Source organism: Nymphaea colorata, chromosome 2, assembly GCF_008831285.2.
Source record: "Nymphaea colorata isolate Beijing-Zhang1983 chromosome 2, ASM883128v2, whole genome shotgun sequence".
Lineage (NCBI taxonomy): Eukaryota > Viridiplantae > Streptophyta > Magnoliopsida > Nymphaeales > Nymphaeaceae > Nymphaea > Nymphaea colorata.
The window spans coordinates 14,522,795-14,540,821 of NC_045139.1; the positions used below are offsets into that span (position 1 = coordinate 14,522,795).

Here is an 18,027-nt window from a genome sequence, read left to right on the forward strand (position 1 = left end):
AAAATCACACTAATATGGTTATTTTTATAAGAATGATTTGAAAAGAATACAAATCACAATTGTATATTGGATTTCCAGCCAAACACAGCTTTTGCAATATAATCTGCAAAACGACAAGACCTTCACTTTATTTTATGAAGTCCTATTAATGGTGGTCAACCCTTGCTAATCCTAAGAACCAGATACAGAAGAAGAAAAGTGGATTAGGAATGCTTTAAAAGGCGGAGACCCATTTCTCCATGGCCCCTGTGAGATCCTCCATAGCTCTCTCTCTCTCTCTCTCTCGGACAGAGAGAGGAAACAGAAGAGTGGAAGGTCGGAATATCGATTGAACGGTTCAGAGGAAAAGAAGCAACGAGAAGACAGATAGGAAGGAGAGGAAGCGAGAAGAGATGTCGCCACAGGCGGATCAGGAAGAGGGGTTAATGAGTCGAGTTCAGTTGAAGGCGAAGAAGACGGTGGTGTCGGGGCAGCCATGCCGGCAGGGAAAGGTGTACCCTCTCTCCGTGATCGACCACATGATGGGGCTCTACTCCCTCCGCCTCATCTTCTACTACGACCATCCTCTCCCCGTGAAGGAGCAACAGCCACGACGCTTAGCGGGAATGAGCAACAACCACAGCAGCGGCAGGGGCGGCCCCGTCGTCGTCCCCCTCGAGGAGTCGCTCTCCGAGGCCCTTGCCTTCTTCCCCCCCGTCACCGGCCGACTCAACCGCGACGCCGACGGCAATTGGGAGGTCAAGTGCAACGACGCCGGCGTTCGCACCGTCGAGGCCGCCGTCCCCGGCGCCACCGTCGCCGAGTGGCTCGAGGCCGCCGACCCGGAGGCGGAACTCAGCCTCGCCCAATGGGAGAAGATGCCCGACGACCCCACCTTCTGGTCCCCGTTTTACGTTCAGGTCCCACTCTCTCCCTCCCTCCCTCTCATCCTCACCGTCTATTCTTTCCATCGAACGGACTCCTTTGCATGTGGGGATAAAGGTTTCGTGTCTCAGGTCATTAAAGGGTTGACAGAAAAAAACGCTGGCCGTCGATGTTAAGCGAATGTCTTCTTCGTTTAGCTGGTGCAGCCGCTAGCGGTCAATGAACTGCTGCGTTGGCTTGTGTTTTAAAGATCTTACCCTCCCACCGGCCGACGGGACATTGGTTTGTGCTTTAAATATTTTACCCTCCCACCGGCCGACGGGACATTGGTTTGTGCTTTAAATATCTTACCGCCCACCGGCCGACGGGAAATTGGTTTGTGCTTTAAATATCTTACCCTCCCACCGGCCGACGGGACATTGGCTTGTGCTTTAAAGATCTTACCCTCCTACCTCTCCGACTCCCAGTCGTCCCTCAACGATGCTTGCCTTTAAGTAAGGTTAGAAGTCGCTGGTTTCCTTTCGCCCTATATAATGAAATCGGCGGATTCCATTCTTATTTTATTGCTAATAACAAATTAATTTTTATGTGTTAATCATTCATATTTCCTCCTTAAACTTGAATTTGTTAAGATTTTCATTTCTTTGAGACTAATAATACAAGGAAGGTAGGGAAAGGGAAAGGTTTTCTTAAAAGCCATAGGTCACCGGTGCTTGGTCTCAAGTCCTTCAAACTCAAGTAGCAGTTTGCGGCCTGACTGCAGTTTGCTTTAGTTTTGGCATCCTCCTGCAACGCAACTTTAAGCATTTGATTACTGAAAGTTTTATAACGAGTTCTAAGTAAGATTTTCGTCCCCTTCGAAGGGTTAAGACCTTAAAGTTGCTGCGATCAAGAGCTCAAATACCAGAGACTCTTTGACACGCCTGGTAGTGATCATGGTCTGCGTAACTCGAGCTTAGCAGCCAAAAAAATGTACAATTTGGTATGAGACTCTAGTTCTGGATGTCAACTCAATCTGGGTTTCCAAGTGAGCTCCTGGAACGCGACATCATTGTGAACAAGGGTTCAAGCTCACACCGAGCTCACTTGATTTCTTGATGAAGTTGGTGCAGCTTTGCTTGAAACAAGTTGAGCTTGAAGTTTCATCACATTACCCTTGGTCGATCCATTCAGCTACTTGGCAGAGGCGATGCGGAAACGACAAAATTACGTAGTAGTCAGTCGCCATTGTTGTTTTCCAGGGGCAGGAGTTCATAGAAGTTTGTGACTGTTCTTTTCAATACTTAAAATTTAATAGAAGCCAGGCCAACGGGTCACAGATTGAATCTTGAATCACCGGAAGTGGATGGGGTCCAGAAGTGATTCCATTAAAAGATTTTGTTCCTTACACTACAGTGATCATAAACAGGAAGAACCACAACCATGTGATCTTCAACAGTGGTGGTGATCACCTCAAATCACTTGTTTCCCTTGCTCTAATTCACTTGGAATTTGGTGATGTAAGTAAAGGCTTCCTATTTTCTTCCTCACCTGAAATGTTTTGTTTCTGTTCATTGCAGTTGACTGAATTCCGAGACGGCGGCTTCTCCATCGGCTTGAGCTGCCCCCACATGCACGCCGACCCCCACTGCGCCGCCCTCCTCGTCAAAGCATGGGGAGACGTCCACCGCAAGTCCGGCATTGCCAACCCGCCATTCTTCCACTCCCACGGCCTCCGCCTCCGCAAGTCCCCCAACACCGCCACCGCTTCGGTGGAGTACTACCGCTCCAAGGCCGCCCTCCCTCCTCCGCCCCCTGCCGACCCGGATAACTCCCTCCGCTTCAACACCATCACCTTCCGTTTCTCCGATGTATCGGTACGTCGGGTTGTATCGGAAATATCCGAGTCTCTCCCCGACGCCACGCCCTTCGAGGTGCTCGCCGGGCTCATGTGGTCGGCGTGCGCGCGTGCAACGCCGGCGGCCTCGCACCTGCGAGACCTCAACCTGCTCACCGAATTCCGCAAGGCGATGCACGCCCCCCTCCCACACGGGTTCTTCGGGAATGCCATCCACTTCTCCCACGTGCAAGCAGGGGCGGAGGAGCTCGCCGGAGATGGAGGCATCGCCGTCGCCGCACGTGCGATCCGGGCAGATGCGTGTCGCACGGAGGAGGACGTCCGATCGGTGATCGACTGGTGGGAGGAAAGGAGGGAGCCCGAGGAGGGAAGCGACGCCGGCAGCGGGGGGAAGTTCCTGCCGCCGATCCGGATGTATGGCCCGGCCCTCACGTGCGCCAACCTAGAGGGCGTGATGGCGTACGGTGCGTCGTTCGTGGAGGGAAGGCGGCCGTCGCACGTTTCGTGCCACGTGATTCCGCCGGAGGGAGAAGGAGTAGTGCTGGTGATGCCATCACCAGAAGAGGGACTCAGCCGGACTGTAATCGCAACCCTGCCGGAGGAGGTGGCGCGGCGCGTCAGAGCGGACCCGGAGATCGCGAAATATGAGCCCAAGATCTTGTTTGGCGGGCAATCCAAATGAAGCACGAAGTCGTGTTTCATCTTGTTCGCGGCGAGGATCCCATTTGGGATGCAGGTCCAGACGAATACGAAATCATAATATCGTAACGTACTTTCCTTTCTTCTCTTCGTTTGGTGAAGGGCTTCGTCTACGGACGAGATCCTGATTTCTTTGGAAGAGGTAACTTCTCAAGCATAACGGGTTCTAGCGTCGACTTTGGATTAGATTTCATATGACCAAATTGTCCTTCATGTATTCCCAAATAGGGAAGCCATTGAGTTTACTTCCTTTGCCCTTTATCTTCTTTCATTGGGTAGTTTTGTCATGTTCAATTTGTTGGTGGCTCAGAACCAGTTTGTTGTGTGTTTGGAGTTGGAACAAATCTGCCTTCCAGTTCAGATCTTGGTAGATCTCTTAACCCTTTATCTTTGCTGTTCTTGTATTTCTCCTTGTGTTGTGTGGATTCGGAAAAGCATTGGAACGCAATGCATCTGAACTGAGTTCTAACTTCTAAGTGAGGTGACATTCCGACCTGAACTGCATCTACCTCGTTAGAATTCCCGGAATGTAAATATATGACTAATTGCCAACTTCTATGCGCTAAATTTGATCATTTTCAAGCATGTATCCATTCTAAATAACAAGACATGTCAAGAAAAGATTGCTCCATTTGCCTGGTCTGAGAGTTGGACTTCATATTTTCATATTGAACAACAACCTAAAGAGCCCTATGTCTGATTAAACTGTTAAATTTCTGCCCGATACCTCCCGTCTTAACAAAAATTTGGTCTGTCAACAATGTTTCGTAACAATTACTGTACATGCTGCAACACTGATAGCTAGAAGTCTTAAGTCACATGGGTATGGGTATAGGTATGGGTAAGAGTACTGAAATGCAGGTATGGACACACCAACTCTAGGAAATATGTGTACAGGGGTACTCTAGTGTATGTATAAATGAAAGCAGCATTTAAATAAACAAGTGATATAAATGAAAATATTGCATGTTAATGAATAATTGCACTCATTAAAAAAAACTGAGTTAGAAACAAACTAAAATCAAGTAAAATTAAATAGTTTGGATCAGTTTTGATCCAAAAACTACCTATATGTTCAAGTACCCACTTTAGGTACATAAGTGGGACATGGGTACAGAGGCTTCACAAAAGTACCCAAGTGACTTAGCTTGAAATGTGAAATACCCAATGCTAGCATGTTTTCAATGAGAGCAATAAAATTTTTGAAAATCCTAAAAACTTCTCTTCTCTTCTTGTGACTATAGGATTGATCCAAGTTAATGAAGAAAATTTTTATCACACTACCAATAAGAAATATATGTGTGGTAGACTATGAAGGAGTTCTACATCCTCCCCAAGCATCAAAACAAACTGTATCAGGTGTGGAAGTAGAGACATTGCCATGAGGAAGTCGAGTTTGTATGACAAGAAAGCAAATATCACACGCATCGAACGATTTATAAGAATCGATATCACGAGAATCAAACAAGGTGTGCCACTCAGAATTAGAAGGACGACAAAAGCAAAGGCGCGGCCATTGGGCATAGCTTCCATATTGATGCATAAGCCATTGTTTCTCGAGGGACTTTCCTGGAGAAGGACCTTATTAGAGGTCTCAATGGGCCCTCATTGCCCTATACGAACAATGCGAAGGGTTATGCAAAAATGAAGGCTTGTCCCATAAACCCTTCAGTTTTAGATCGTAAGCTATAATGAAAGTTTCATGTTGCTTTCAATATATTGCCTTGCGTTATATTTGATAAGCAGGAGGAGCATTGGAATGTTATACCACAACAGCCATGTAAGCATGGGCGACAGTCGCAGAGAGCTCTTTGTGTAGGGAATTCAGCAACCAAGGGTGAATCATATATGCTATTGCAACATTGCTGTTGGGTTTTGAGCGGAACCCATTTTACTCTTGGCTGCAGGAGCTGTTCTCATGGCCGTGTGGTGTGGGTCCATGTGGGCAACTGTCCGCCCCCTTTCCAAGAAATTTCTACCTCCGCCACTGCAAGTTGTGTCACATGACATAATCTTCGCTTGTCAATGGCAGTGAGCAGAGCGTCATCCCTGAGCTAGCTAGCTATCAAAGTGATGGCCGTAATTTAGACTCTCCCTATTCTCGGTCGTGGCATTGGGCCCTTAATTTGCTTTCAGCCTAGTGGCGGAGCCATGTTGTGGCTGGAGTGGGCAATTGCCCACACAAGACCACTAACTTTACATTATTTATATATAGAAACCTCATTAATTTTTAATTTTTTACATATGAGTGCCCCTTCAAGTTTGAAATTTATACTTCTAGCTGCTTGAGCATAGACATACTTTTTTTGCTCAAGTAAGTTGATGTGAGATGGACTAGAAGATTTCGTTTGAATGACGGAAGGGCTACTAGCTGCACAAATATACGGCGGTGAAAACAAGGATGCAAATAAGAAGATGCAGAAAAAGGGCGTTCCAAAAAAATATTCATAATCCTAACTTCTAAATGTACAACACATAAATTTTGTGCACATATGTTCTTAAAAAAAAAAAAAAAAAAAAAACTGTAATATCATAAGAGTTCTAAATGTCCTTGGAAAGCAGGGGGCATTCCAGTCATTTTGAAACGCAGACAAGCAGACGCGTGTTAGGGCCGGAACATATAGGCTTCTCCGGACTGAGGCGACATTTGTAAGGAGACAATATCTCAAATGTGCTTTCGAATCCGCATAAAATGATTTGGGAAGGGGGACAAACACGGTCCCACCGCCGTCCATCCATCTGACTCTACCTATCTACTCCCTAACCACATGCTACCTGACCGTCTACCTCACTGTACCTATCTATTCCCTCTCATTGCCCACCCACCAAAGTTATTTTCTTATATATATATAAGAAGAAAAGAGTTTAATTTAAAAAAATGAAAAATTTATCACTAAAAATACTCTAAACCATCATGGATGCTCTTCGAGTAACTTGTTTTTAACAAGCAATTTTTAATTTTGAGCATCCAACAGATAGCACCACAAGATAGAAATCTTACCATAATGGTAAAGGGTCTTCACCCCAACTTTCTGCCGTATAAATGAGTTTACATGGCCTCTGTAATTATCTCATCTTTTTCTGTGGTAAATAAATATCTCATCAAGTACAGTGCGTTCACTAAGTTATGTTGCGGTTAGCTTGGCGGATTCCCGGAGATTGCTTCGACCCCTTTTTCAACCAGAATCACCTTTTTCTTTTAATACTTTCTCATATAGGCATCATCTTTGTTTACAATTGAATGCTAAAGTAGCAAGCATCTCTGTGGCTTTCCCTTTCTTTAATTGGGAAGTTGCAACGCATAAACCTATGGAGCTAAGAATAGACGGCTGAATTAAGCACGTCACTCCTACCCAACTTTTGGACTACACAACCGGCGGTGCATGCATTGACAGCAACACAGTGAATATTTGAACGAATGGCTGTAAATGGTAGCCGCTTTGCATCTTTTGCTTCACGTAAAATTTTTCCGGCGGTGCCGGGAAGTGGTTCGACAGAGTGGCGGAGCCACAAATTTTTAGTTCCGCGACACTGTTTGTATATGTTTTAAAGTTAAATAAGACATGGTCCGGGAAATTCTAGATTGGCCTCCGTAAGTTTTAACTCGCGCATTGAACAAAATCTCTGAATTTTCTGCCCGGTCCAATTGAAACTCTACAATTTTTAACAAATATCAGAACAATCAAACCTGCCGTGTTATTTCGCGAATTATCGTGCATGTAGAGCGCCAGAACCAATAATAGAGCTAGAAATTCCTGATTGAGAAGTAGACCCTTCAAGAAATCAATGGCTGATAGTGTGTAAATAATTAAATGGCTAAACAAATGGTTATGGCCACTTCGCATGTGTAAAAAATAACTTGTGTGGGGCAATTTGCCCACCGCAAGCCACACGCACCTCTCCAGTCGCCACAATACAAATATAGGTAAGGAACACGCTTTGACATTATCTTACTAATTAAAGTGTGGGGTGTGTAGTTAAAAGGTGCACCTATGCTGTTAGGTCTTGAGCGCTTGTGTCCAACACCCCAATCTGGACATGTGAGCAGCACACAAGTTCTTCTTTTGTGGCTTCTTTTATATAAATATTCCCAGTAAGAGGAAGGTTTCAGTTTCTTTGTGCTATTATATTCGATTGATTGCAAATTCGGTTTGAAACTTAAGATTTTCTTTGCAGATGATATCTTTCACAGAGCTTCAACTAGTTATATCTACGTCTCGGATTTAAATGCTTACCGATTCTCTCACTCTGATGCCACTCCTAGTGTGCTCTGGAACTTTCTCATCTTTTAATTCACTAGGCTTTTTAGGAGCCTTACCTCTTTTAAGTGCCTGCACCTATTTTTTTGACTATTTATTTTGTGACCTTACACTTGGTGCATGAAACTCTACCCCCTTTCATCTTTAGGCCCAAAGTTTCAAGTAAAGAATGCTAGGGTTTATGTAACATCATTATCCACTATGGTTACTATATTTGGTTGGAAACCCTCCTTTTAAGTCTTTAATTTTTTAATGTTCCCGACAACTTTTTTCTGGGAAATAGAATAGATGAGACCCTAGGTTGGTATCCCCATGATTTGAAATGACAAACTAGCCCACAGTGCATCTCTAATTTGAGAAAAGGGGAGGATGGGATACGAGCTTTATCAAAGCATCAAATGATACCTTCAAATCCTCATGTGCCTTTTGAATATTGATCGCCTGCATTACTTCTATTGTTAGGGTTGCCATATATCTGTGTCGTTGGGTTTTAGATCTGGATCTAATGCTGATAATCAAGGTGGAACAGTTACTCTAATGTAGACACTACTGCAATCCTTTTGTCTTAGGTTGCGTTTGATTGTTTTGGATCTTAGATTCGGGACAGATTTTAGAAGCTTGGATTTGAGGTTTAAAAACCCTTGTTTGATGCACTCCCTTAGCCATTTCTCCCTTCTCCCATCTCTACGTTCATGCGTGGATCTGAAATCCATGGATTTGAACATTCTCATGGAACTCAAAATCTAGGGTTCTTAAATCTGTAGTTTAATAAACCACAGATTTACTCAGCAAATCCGACCAAGGTCATCAAACACAAGTCTAAGGACTATCCACGGAGAGGGAATGTGTATGAAAGATATTAAAAAATGAAGAAGAAAACAAAGTGAGAGTAGAGGCAACTTAGCCTAGTTCTTATCCGATTCTGCCGCTTTGCACGTGTGTCTAGGCGAGTTTGGACTGGGGAAATAAATGTATAGTGTCTCTACACGTGACAGTTGTCCCCCTTGACATCGAGAAGCGTATCAATCATTCATAAAGTGACACAGAGGCATAGCTTTTGATCGAATTTCTTCTTCTTGTGCGTGTATGTATTTTCACGTGGGGATCCATAGTTGAATCAATATACATGGATTGGCTTGGCTATAATCAGTTTACAAATAGTTTAGCTTGGACTTTACAATCCAAGTAGTGGTCTTGACCCGATTTTAGTGGCTCAAATGAAATGTCCTTGTTCTCAATTCAAAGGCTGAAACGAACCCTAGTGAATGAAAGATCTCAGCTTGAAAACAAAGCTCCGTTAAGCTGCTATGACGGGCGAAACGAAGCAAACATTAATCCAATGCAATAAGTTTGTTTCTTTGCAGCCAAATTTCTTGGCTACATCAGACAAAATAGATAGAAAAGGCAGTAGTACCTGAGGTTGGCTTTCAAGCAAACAGACTCGTCTGTACCCGAAAATTGCCCTAAAGCTTTTGCACATTGCACTTGTTGGAACTTGTTCGATTCCAAGGCCATACACCAACGTCCAACGACGTTATCCGCATTCCCTAAAACCAGAAATGATGAACGAGTTTGGTACTCGAGACGCGTCCTGTCGGTGTCAGTGTGACAACGACCCGGACACATCGTCGCCATCCCCTAGTGGGCCTACCGGGGTACTGGACCTGTGCACGAGGCCCATTGGACCACGGGTCTTGTTTGAAAGCGACCGGACCATGTCTGAGCCACGTCCGGGAGCAAGTTGAACAGGGCTCGAACTGACTCAACGTGCCCAGCTGAGTCAGCCCTACGGGTCTACCCCGTCAGGGCTAGCCCCTGCCGGCCACTGCACCGCCGGGCCAGATCTGGGTCTGGTCAGGACCGTATCCAGGTCGGATCCAAAAACCGAACAGGCGTCGCCCTCCGGCCTCCCCTACCCCACGTTGGGCTCCAGAAACAACGCGAGCTCATTGACACCCTTTTTTGGAGGACAGCTTCGTAAATTCGGTAGGACTCTACTTTTGCCTGCGTTACTGGTGAGAGGGACGCTTGAGAGGCGAGCGAAACGACGCTGCTGTCCTTGTACTTTTTGTCAATTGACGATCACGCCTTGATGGTGGATCTTAGATCCGATCGCGGATCCACTTGAGAGACCTACGGCTTTGACAAACATCGATTTTAACATCCATCAGTGGCTTTCAGATTCACGAAAAATCTGAAATCAGGAATTTTAGGTCGGAGGGAGGGAGGGGGTCCAACCTCTTCTATGATCTCATCTCTGCGGAAAGAGGCGCGCCATGGCCGAGGGTTTCGAAACTTTCGGCCAGTAACCCTCCGCAGTGGCCGATGGTTTCAGATTTTTTCCAAAACCGGCCGAGGGTTTCAGTATCGAAACCCTAGTGAGGGTTTCCGAAACGAAACCCTCGGCCATGTCGAGGATTTCAGCAAAAATTTCGAGCTCACAAAGGGAGAGAGAGAGAGAGAGAGGGAGAGGGAGAAGAATCACCAGAGCCCCGACCCCGTCCGTCGTCTGGCCGTCGGATACCCACGACCGTCACCACCCCCACCGATCAGATGCCTAAACTGAGACAGAGAAAGATAAAAAACCGATGAAATTAAAAAAAAAAAAACCCGATAAAGCAAATAACAAAGCAAACACGGCATGAAACAGGTCGTATTTTAAAAACCTTGGATCTTAGATCGGAAGATCCAAAATGGATTTAAGATCCTAACGCATCAAGCACAACCATATAGTTTAAAATGCATTGTTTTCATGTACCAACTTGTTTACATGCCGGAATTTGAACCATCTTTACCTCCGCAAGCGCTTATGCGAGTTGTTTTACTTGTGACGCGATTCGTCTAAACCGCTACTAAGGGCATAATCGTCCTATAAAAATTAAGGAAGGGTAGGAGCATTTCTGTTGGAAGAAAGCGGGGCCTCTCCGGACATTTTGTACCGTGCAAGGGGGGAGATATGACGTGTCGACTCGGGGTGTGACGCCGTAAGAAAACAGAGCTCGCCCCCCGCGAGCGGGAAAACGGGAGCAGAGAAAGAGAGGGAGAGGAGGAAGAGGGGTGAGGGGAGAAGCGGGAAGACTGGAGAGGACGAAGAGGAGAATCAGGGAGAGAGAGCAGTGAGAGAGGGGAATTTGGATTTCCATTTTCTTGTTTTACAGAGCAAAGTATAAGTGTGGGAAAAGAAGGGGAATCCGGGGAGTCGGTCGGAGAAGGGCCGCGATGATGAAGGCGTCGGATGGAATATACCGGTCGCCGCTCGACAAGCCCTTGAGGGAGCTGACGGAGGAGGACATCTCTCAGGTCACCCGTGAAGATTGCCGCAGATACCTCAAGGAGAAAGGTTCCGGCCCTTCCTCCCCCTGTTATGTTTTTCGCCTCACTTTTAGCGCTTTGGTTAGGAAGAACGGTAGATCGCGCTTTTTTTTCTTTCTATTGTTTTTCCGGAGACGGGAATGGCTGCGTCGTAGGGGATTCCGACGATCATCTTCTCATTGTCGTGGTTCTCTTTTCTTTGTGTTGTGAAGGAATGCGGCGGCCGTCCTGGAACAAGTCTCAGGCGATTCAGCAGGTGCTCTCTCTCAAATCCCTCTTCGAGACGTGGCCCGGGAAGCAGGAATCCGGCAGCCGGAAATCGCCGTCGATCGCATCCGGCGGACCATGCCCTCCGGATAGTGCCGGAGAAGGTGCAGCTAATCTTTCTGAGGTGAGTGTTCCTCTTATTTATTCTTTCCTTTACTGAATCTTCTCTGGCAAATGTTCTCTATCCAGATCGTGCAGTAGGCCGCGTTCCTTACTGCCGCTTCTTTTTTTTTTTTTTTTTTCCTTGACTTACTTTTTGTCGATTTCTTTTTCGGTCGTTCGATTTGTAGGGTTCGCGTTCCGGCAGAGACGACAGACCACCCGTACAGACGGACTCGGAATCGCCGGCGGTGGCGCCGGAAACGTCGACGCAGCAGGCGCCACTGTTTCCGTTGTTTTGCCCCAGAGTAGCTGATCTACAAGGCGACAGATCGGCCGATGGCATCGGATTGTGGGAACCTGCCGGCGATGTCCCTAGGTGAGCCTTCATGTTATCCTCCCTCTTTTTCTCCTTTTTTTTTAAATAGTAAATTCGAGGTTGGGGTTCGTTACTGGGCGTTTTCTTGCGCTTTTTTATTCTCAAATTCTTTTCCAAATCTTTTTTTGCCCTTGTACCTTTTCTGCTTATGACGTTGGTATCCTTTGTGCCTCGTAAAGACCGACACCGCCTTCTGGTGCCGGACGGGAGGGCTGCTCAAGGCCGGTCATTGTTATGGCCACCCGAGCCGGTTTGCCGTCTCTGGCCGAGAGGGGATTATGCTGGCGCAAGGCTAGGGAATTTGAGAACCTTGCACTGAAAATGGCACAAGGTTACTAGTATGCGGAGTTCTTCCACTTGTGTGCGAGGGGTTGGACTTTAAATCATTCACGTTGAAGAATGTTTCACGACTTTCTTGCATAATCTAGTCGCAGCCTGCTTATCTCCTGTTTCCTTTGTTCCCAATTTGAAATTTGACCCCGAGCTTAGTTTCAAGTAGATAAAAGAGAAAATGAACGGCATAGGAAGGGCGTCATAACTGGCAAAGATGGATGGAAAGCCGTTCCTGTAGCTGAAGCAGGGAAACGAACATTCTGGAAAAATGCTAGTGTAGTATAGGTGAGAAACGGGGAAATAATGTGGGTTTCCTTCTCACTACGACTTCGAGCCATCCAGCAGATAGATTTTGGGGATCTAGATATCGTCGTATATTATTGCAACGTTGCAAATCTGTCTGCCAAGTTTGCTTCTGCAAAACATAGAGAACTTCCTCGATATCCTCATGTTCTGCCTCATAATTTCATGCCCATATAATGCAGAAAGTGCGATAACTTTAGAAGCATGTCTATGTGGAAAACACCCTGACGTTAGCAGGACGCCGGGAAGCTTATATGTTTCCCGAGTTGTTATTTTATTATTCACGAGTGAGACGGTCATGAAAAGGATTGCGAGTAGGTCTTACTGAGGATTCGTGAGAACAAGATCAGTGATCTTGTTTGTGGTGGGAAAAATATGAAAGAAGATGGTGTGCCCAATTCTTATCTGCCATTTGTAGAACTCGGGAAACCTGGTCGACTGTATCGGTGGACGATTGCTTCAAATGTCATTCTAATTCTCGGGTTATTATTGCGAGGTGTGATGTGTTCAAAACACATTTAGAGAGCTCCTGTGGACCTAGCCGCGTCCTGTTTTGCCCCGCGAAGTTACCAAGAGTTTAAAGTCTTTCGCCCCGAAGTTTTTTCCTAGGAAGGAGATCTAGTTGCGGGAAATTATTCCCAGCATAGTCACAGCTTCCACCTCCAAACTGGTCTCGCATTGTAAAAAGAAAAGGCCAAAACACTTTTGTGAGTACTTGCGCTTTTTGTGCAGAAAGGAGCAAGTTATTTGCCAACTTGCATCGACCAGTGACTTTGTTCAACAGTTCAGTAAGGATGGACCTGCAATATCAGGTGACTTCACCCTGTGGGACGCACTGGCACTGTTCGGACCTACCAAACTGCCTCACTGGGCCTACTCATTTCCCTTCTTTGTGATATAAAATGTGCTCCTCTTTTCTTATATTAGATATATTACAGCTATGCTTAATATGAGAAACGACTTTAGAGGAACCACTGTGTCCGTTACCAGTTTGTGCAAGCGGCCGTCGGGGGTATTAAACTTTCGATTTTCTGCAGCTTGAAATTCTTAGAACCCTATTTTGGAAGCTTTAAGGAGGCTCTTCTTCCGCTGCTCGGAGGTTGTCCATAGAATAATGCTTATTCCTCTGCAGCACCGGGGGCCAGGGCAGTGTACTGCACTAACCAATGCCGGGTAACAGTGGCTTCCTTGAAATGGTCGCTTGGCTTACCCCTCACGGGAGGGTGACCCTCTTTCCTATTGAAGACGTCGAAGCACTATACGTTGCCCGGATGTTTGTTGTTGTGCAATAGATGCAAACGGATCGGACTAAGTTCAGCAAAAAGCATGAGAAATTATAAAAGTCGGGTTCGTCAGTTGGGAATTCAGATTTTGATCTAGTTCGATGCAAGCACACACCCACGCACGCTGATATATACGAACTGAGTTCCTCCGCACATCCGGCCTCTCACGCACGCAGCACACGGCACGCGAGCGTCAGAGGCCTCATAAAGGTACCTCCCACTCATTGTCAGATGGTGGGAGGTCAGATTAATGCCTTCACTGTTATCAACATTATAATGGGTAAAAGTTGTGTGCCCTGGATGAGGCCAGTTTGTAATCTTAAATCAGCTATTGCTAGCTAAAGCCACGACCTAACTCTATTATTATTTTCCGTCCTTCTGTATTTCAGTTGGTGTCTACCTAACCTATTGGCGAATTGTTAGTTACCGATTTGGTCATTTCTTTTGTTGAATTCTCTTTTCCTGGTGGTGTTATTTGCAACTCTGCCAGATTTATTATAATTTATATGGGAAGGTGGGTGTAAGTGGCACCCATCCGTTCGCTAAAAAACGATAATTAAGTAACGTTCTCTGATCCATCGGTGCCGTAAATGAAAAGATTTAATAATATATGTTGGTCAACATTTTAAGTTTCATTTTTTAGTTTATTTATCATTTGGATTTATCTTAAAGCCGCTGGAATGTTTTAGGTCGTGTTTGGTAGCCTCAGATCGTGGCTGGACTTCATGTTGAAATTCACAGTTTTAACTTTCATTTTTTAGTTTATTTATCATTTGGATTTATCTTGAAAAACCAAAACCCTCCACCATCGGCTGAGGACTTGATACAATGAGAGAGAAAGACTCACCGTGGGAATCTGCCATGGCCTTCTTATCGGGTGGAGAGAATAGAGAGAGAAAAAAAAACAATACGCTTTACCATCGGCTGAGGGCTGAACAAAATAGAGATATACCCTCCGCCACCGGATAAGGGCAAAGAGAGAGAGAGAGAGAGAAAGAATGACTCACCGTGAGGCATCAGCTATTCTCTTGTTCTTGTTTGGTAGAGAAGAGAGGAAAAAAAAAACGAAAACCATCATCGACCGCCATGTTTGAAAGAAATAGTAAAACTGTGAAACATGGTTGAGAGAAATCGTAAAACTGTGAGAAAACAAATGAGGTTTTTTATGACCTCGGTTTTTAACGAACGACGTTTTCTAAAACCTCAGTTCTTAAAAACCTTGAATCTAAGATCCACGTCTCTGAAGTCAGCCCCAGTTCTTAAATGTGGTGCTATCAGACGCCACCTTGTGGTTTTGTTTTCCTCTCACCATGTCCAACTAAGATGTACATTTTGGTGGACAAGCGACTATTGACCTTGGAATGGAGACAGGCGCGCACAAACACACACACACACACACATGCACGCACTTATACAGAGTGCTGATAACGTACAATATATTGGCGGTTTGCACTTTTTCTTTATGTCGCTGTCTCAATGAAGCTGGAAAATAATTTGTAGATTATTTCATCGTTATTTGGCTGCATAATTGACTATCCTGGACAGCCGATGATCCGAAAGTTATTAAACAAGCTATTTCAATTTGTTAGACATAATTGCATTCAGTCGCCTGCACTTTCGTCATGCTCCTGGGGAACCAACCTCAGATAAATCATTTTCATCTCTTATGTGCTTGTGATGTCTTTCAAAAATGTCTTTCAAAAAGGAATATTTGTTTGGACGAGGCATGTCTGAAAAATGGGAGCGATGACAAACCCCAAAAAGGACAAATCCGTCTTCAATGAAAGTAAGCGGGACAAGTTTTCTGCTATTATTGGTGTACATAAGAAGTTGCTATTTCTCAACCGTTTATATCACTTCTAAAACAGCTTCTTTCTTTTTGGTTTCTATCATGTTTGCCAATCGATCCCTCCATTCAACTGAAGTTTGCAAAACCCCAAACATGTCTCCCTTGTTATATTCCTGAACGAGTTTGTGTTTGCAAGTAGACTAAGCCCCGATCGGCTAAGTGGCTGGCACTAAGGCTTTAAGGCGGTCTGCTTCCTGATGGATGCCTCTGGACGACGAAACAACCGTGATGGTGGATAAGGCATGGTCCTTAATGGTGCTTCTTTTGCAGCACCAGATGACTTTGTGTCGTTGTCTCTCTCCAGTGCTGCGGGAAGGCCAGTTTTCAGTCGGTTCCTCTGCAGCTTGCAGTGGGCTCTTTCTTAAGATATTCGCCCATTTGCCAGCCGAGTGTTCATGATTTTAGTATCGTGTTGGTTTGTCTACTAGTTAGGATCGATGGGGCATTCTCATAGCCGGTCCCTCCACTCTAATAAAATTTGCGCTGGTTCGGTAGACCAAATTAAATTGCTTCTCTCTCCTCCCCTCCGCCTAACAGGAATTCCGTGCTTCTGGGATGTGCAGGTCCTCGACTAAGGAGAGCGCGACACAGATGACCATCTTCTATGGTGGGATGGTTAACGTCTACGACGACGTGTCGACAGAGAAGGTCGGTCCCCATCTTCCCTCGCCTTTTATTCGTACGTCTTTTGCCCGCTCGCTGGATGCCAGTGGTTCATCTTGATGCGGCTTTCTTGTCCTCAGGCCCGATTCGTCATGCTGTTCGCGGACAGCCCCGACTGCATGCCCCACGTGACGGCGAGCCCCCACACCTCCGCCTTCCCCGCCAGGCGAACCAGGCCGCCCTCGCCCCCTCCAACGACCCTTCCCCCGCCCTCCGCTTCCTCGCCCACCGGTACGTTCCCACTCCCTAATGATATGGTACGTTCCCACTCTACACTGATTATAGAAGTGGGCCCCTTGACGGTGTCCTATTGTTAGGACGATGTAAAAGTCGAAATTGTCCCTTAATTGATTTCCCTGTGACGCCTCGCTTGACGCTCTTGTTCTCTCCAGATGGTCCCAAGACGAGGAAGGAATCGGTGCAGCGGTTCTTGGAGAAGCGGAAGGAGCGGTACGTCTTCCTCCCCACCTCTGACCAGCTTCGTTTACTGCACGAAACAGTTTCATTTTTCCACTATCGCTTTTCCAACACCAGGGGACGGCTGAAGGTCGGGTGTGGCCGGCCGAAGTCGACGTCGGGACTGGAGTCCTATCTGACTCAGCAAATTCGGGATTGCACTAGGAATACGAGATCCGGAACAGAAGATACATGCTCACCCACCAACCCGGTTCCGCCCTCAACGCCCAGCCGAAGCTGGTCCTTTAAGCCCGTACTCTCCGGCGACCTCAATAACGACGACGGTATCGGTCTTCTCCTCCGACCTCCCCTCTTCCCCGTTCGGAAACTTTATCTCTTTCTCGATTTCTCCATGGCCTCTTTCTCCATTTCTGCCAACCCACCGTTTACCTTCGTCTTTGGCACTTTGATAATCGGGACATTTTTCCTTTTCGGGTGTAGAGTTTCAGGAGATCGCGACGTAGGCATGACACGTGTGTCCTCGGGTTCTTAATAGCGCGGATCCCCGCGGTTGGAACAGTATGACGTCGCCTCAGGAGTGTACGGCTTCTTCCTCGGAGACCATCTCTTATCGGGTAGCGCGAAAGCGTTTCTGTTTTTCCTCCTGTTTTTTTGACTGAACTGGGGGCCCCAGCCCGCTGCAGAAAGGGGGTTGTCCGTTCCTGCTCGCCCTGGGAGTGAAGGGATTCGGCTGTCCAGAATGTGGATCACGGACGCGGCCCCTCTTCCGTTTGTTTTCTAAGTTCCGACTTGTGACGCACAGCGTCTCCCAATGCCCTGTATTTACTTCGTTCCTCCTCACTGGTTAGTTTTTCCCTTCTTTTTGCCTTGTTCATTTCCCTCTTCCTGTTTCCTTGTTCTTCATTTTTCAAGTGAAGTTGCCAAAGCACAGACCTGGTAGGTATTGGGCCAGTAGGTGGTCAGAGAGACGTAGCTGCCTTGAGTCTTGATAACCGAGATCTGGACGATGTACTTGGTTTCGCAGATTTCCTTTTCAGTGAAGTTGTCTCCAGCAATTGGGCCCGGCAACGGTGAATGCGTCCTGCCCAGCTGACTTGTTTCTACAGGTCCAAACATTGCTAACCTTCTCTATCCCGAACCAATTCTCTTGCGGAAATGGAAGTGGCGATTCCAGCCGGCTTTGTCTAACCGGGTTCTACAGTTGTCTAATGTGACTGTCGTAGTGTTGTTAAGTTCCCGGCCCTGTTTGGATCACATAGAAATAGCACAGGCCTGAATGTCGGTACCTTATTTCACGTAGAAATAGGGGCACAGACCTAAATAGCAGGCCTTGGTTCAAGTGGATGAAGAACACGAACATAGTGCGTTTCTAAAATATTTTGTACGGAACAACGAGTAATGGGCCATCGTACCTAATTTTTCTGGCTCGATAAAGTCAATTTCGTTCCTGAAACATCCAACTT

At 46.1% G+C, this 18,027-nt stretch overlaps 2 protein-coding genes across 3 annotated transcripts; both read left to right on the forward strand.

Annotated features, from left to right (window-relative positions):
• Positions 1–200: 200 nt before the first annotated feature.
• On the forward strand, positions 201–3,760 carry LOC116248913 (hydroxycinnamoyltransferase-like). The gene is made up of 2 exons (XM_031621948.2): positions 201–899; positions 2,424–3,760. Exons 1-2 carry the CDS (start codon positions 393–395, stop codon positions 3,381–3,383), a joined length of 1,467 nt encoding a protein of 488 aa, XP_031477808.1. The 5' UTR covers positions 201–392; the 3' UTR covers positions 3,384–3,760.
• Positions 3,761–10,655: 6,895 nt separating this feature from the next.
• On the forward strand, positions 10,656–17,934 carry LOC116247075 (protein TIFY 4B-like). Of its 2 annotated transcripts, XR_004170789.2 has the most exons (9): positions 10,656–10,999; positions 11,184–11,362; positions 11,529–11,716; positions 16,048–16,132; positions 16,228–16,378; positions 16,540–16,597; positions 16,682–16,887; positions 17,045–17,407; positions 17,589–17,934. XR_004170789.2 is itself a non-coding variant. In XM_031619028.2 (8 exons), exons 1-8 carry the CDS (start codon positions 10,879–10,881, stop codon positions 17,065–17,067), a joined length of 1,011 nt encoding a protein of 336 aa, XP_031474888.1. In that variant the 5' UTR covers positions 10,656–10,878; the 3' UTR covers positions 17,068–17,494. The 2 variants fall into 2 exon arrangements, 1 of the variants encoding a protein (XP_031474888.1); XM_031619028.2 differs by lacking the exon at positions 17,589–17,934 and having other exon boundaries at positions 17,045–17,494.
• The last annotated feature ends 93 nt before the right edge of the window (positions 17,935–18,027 follow it).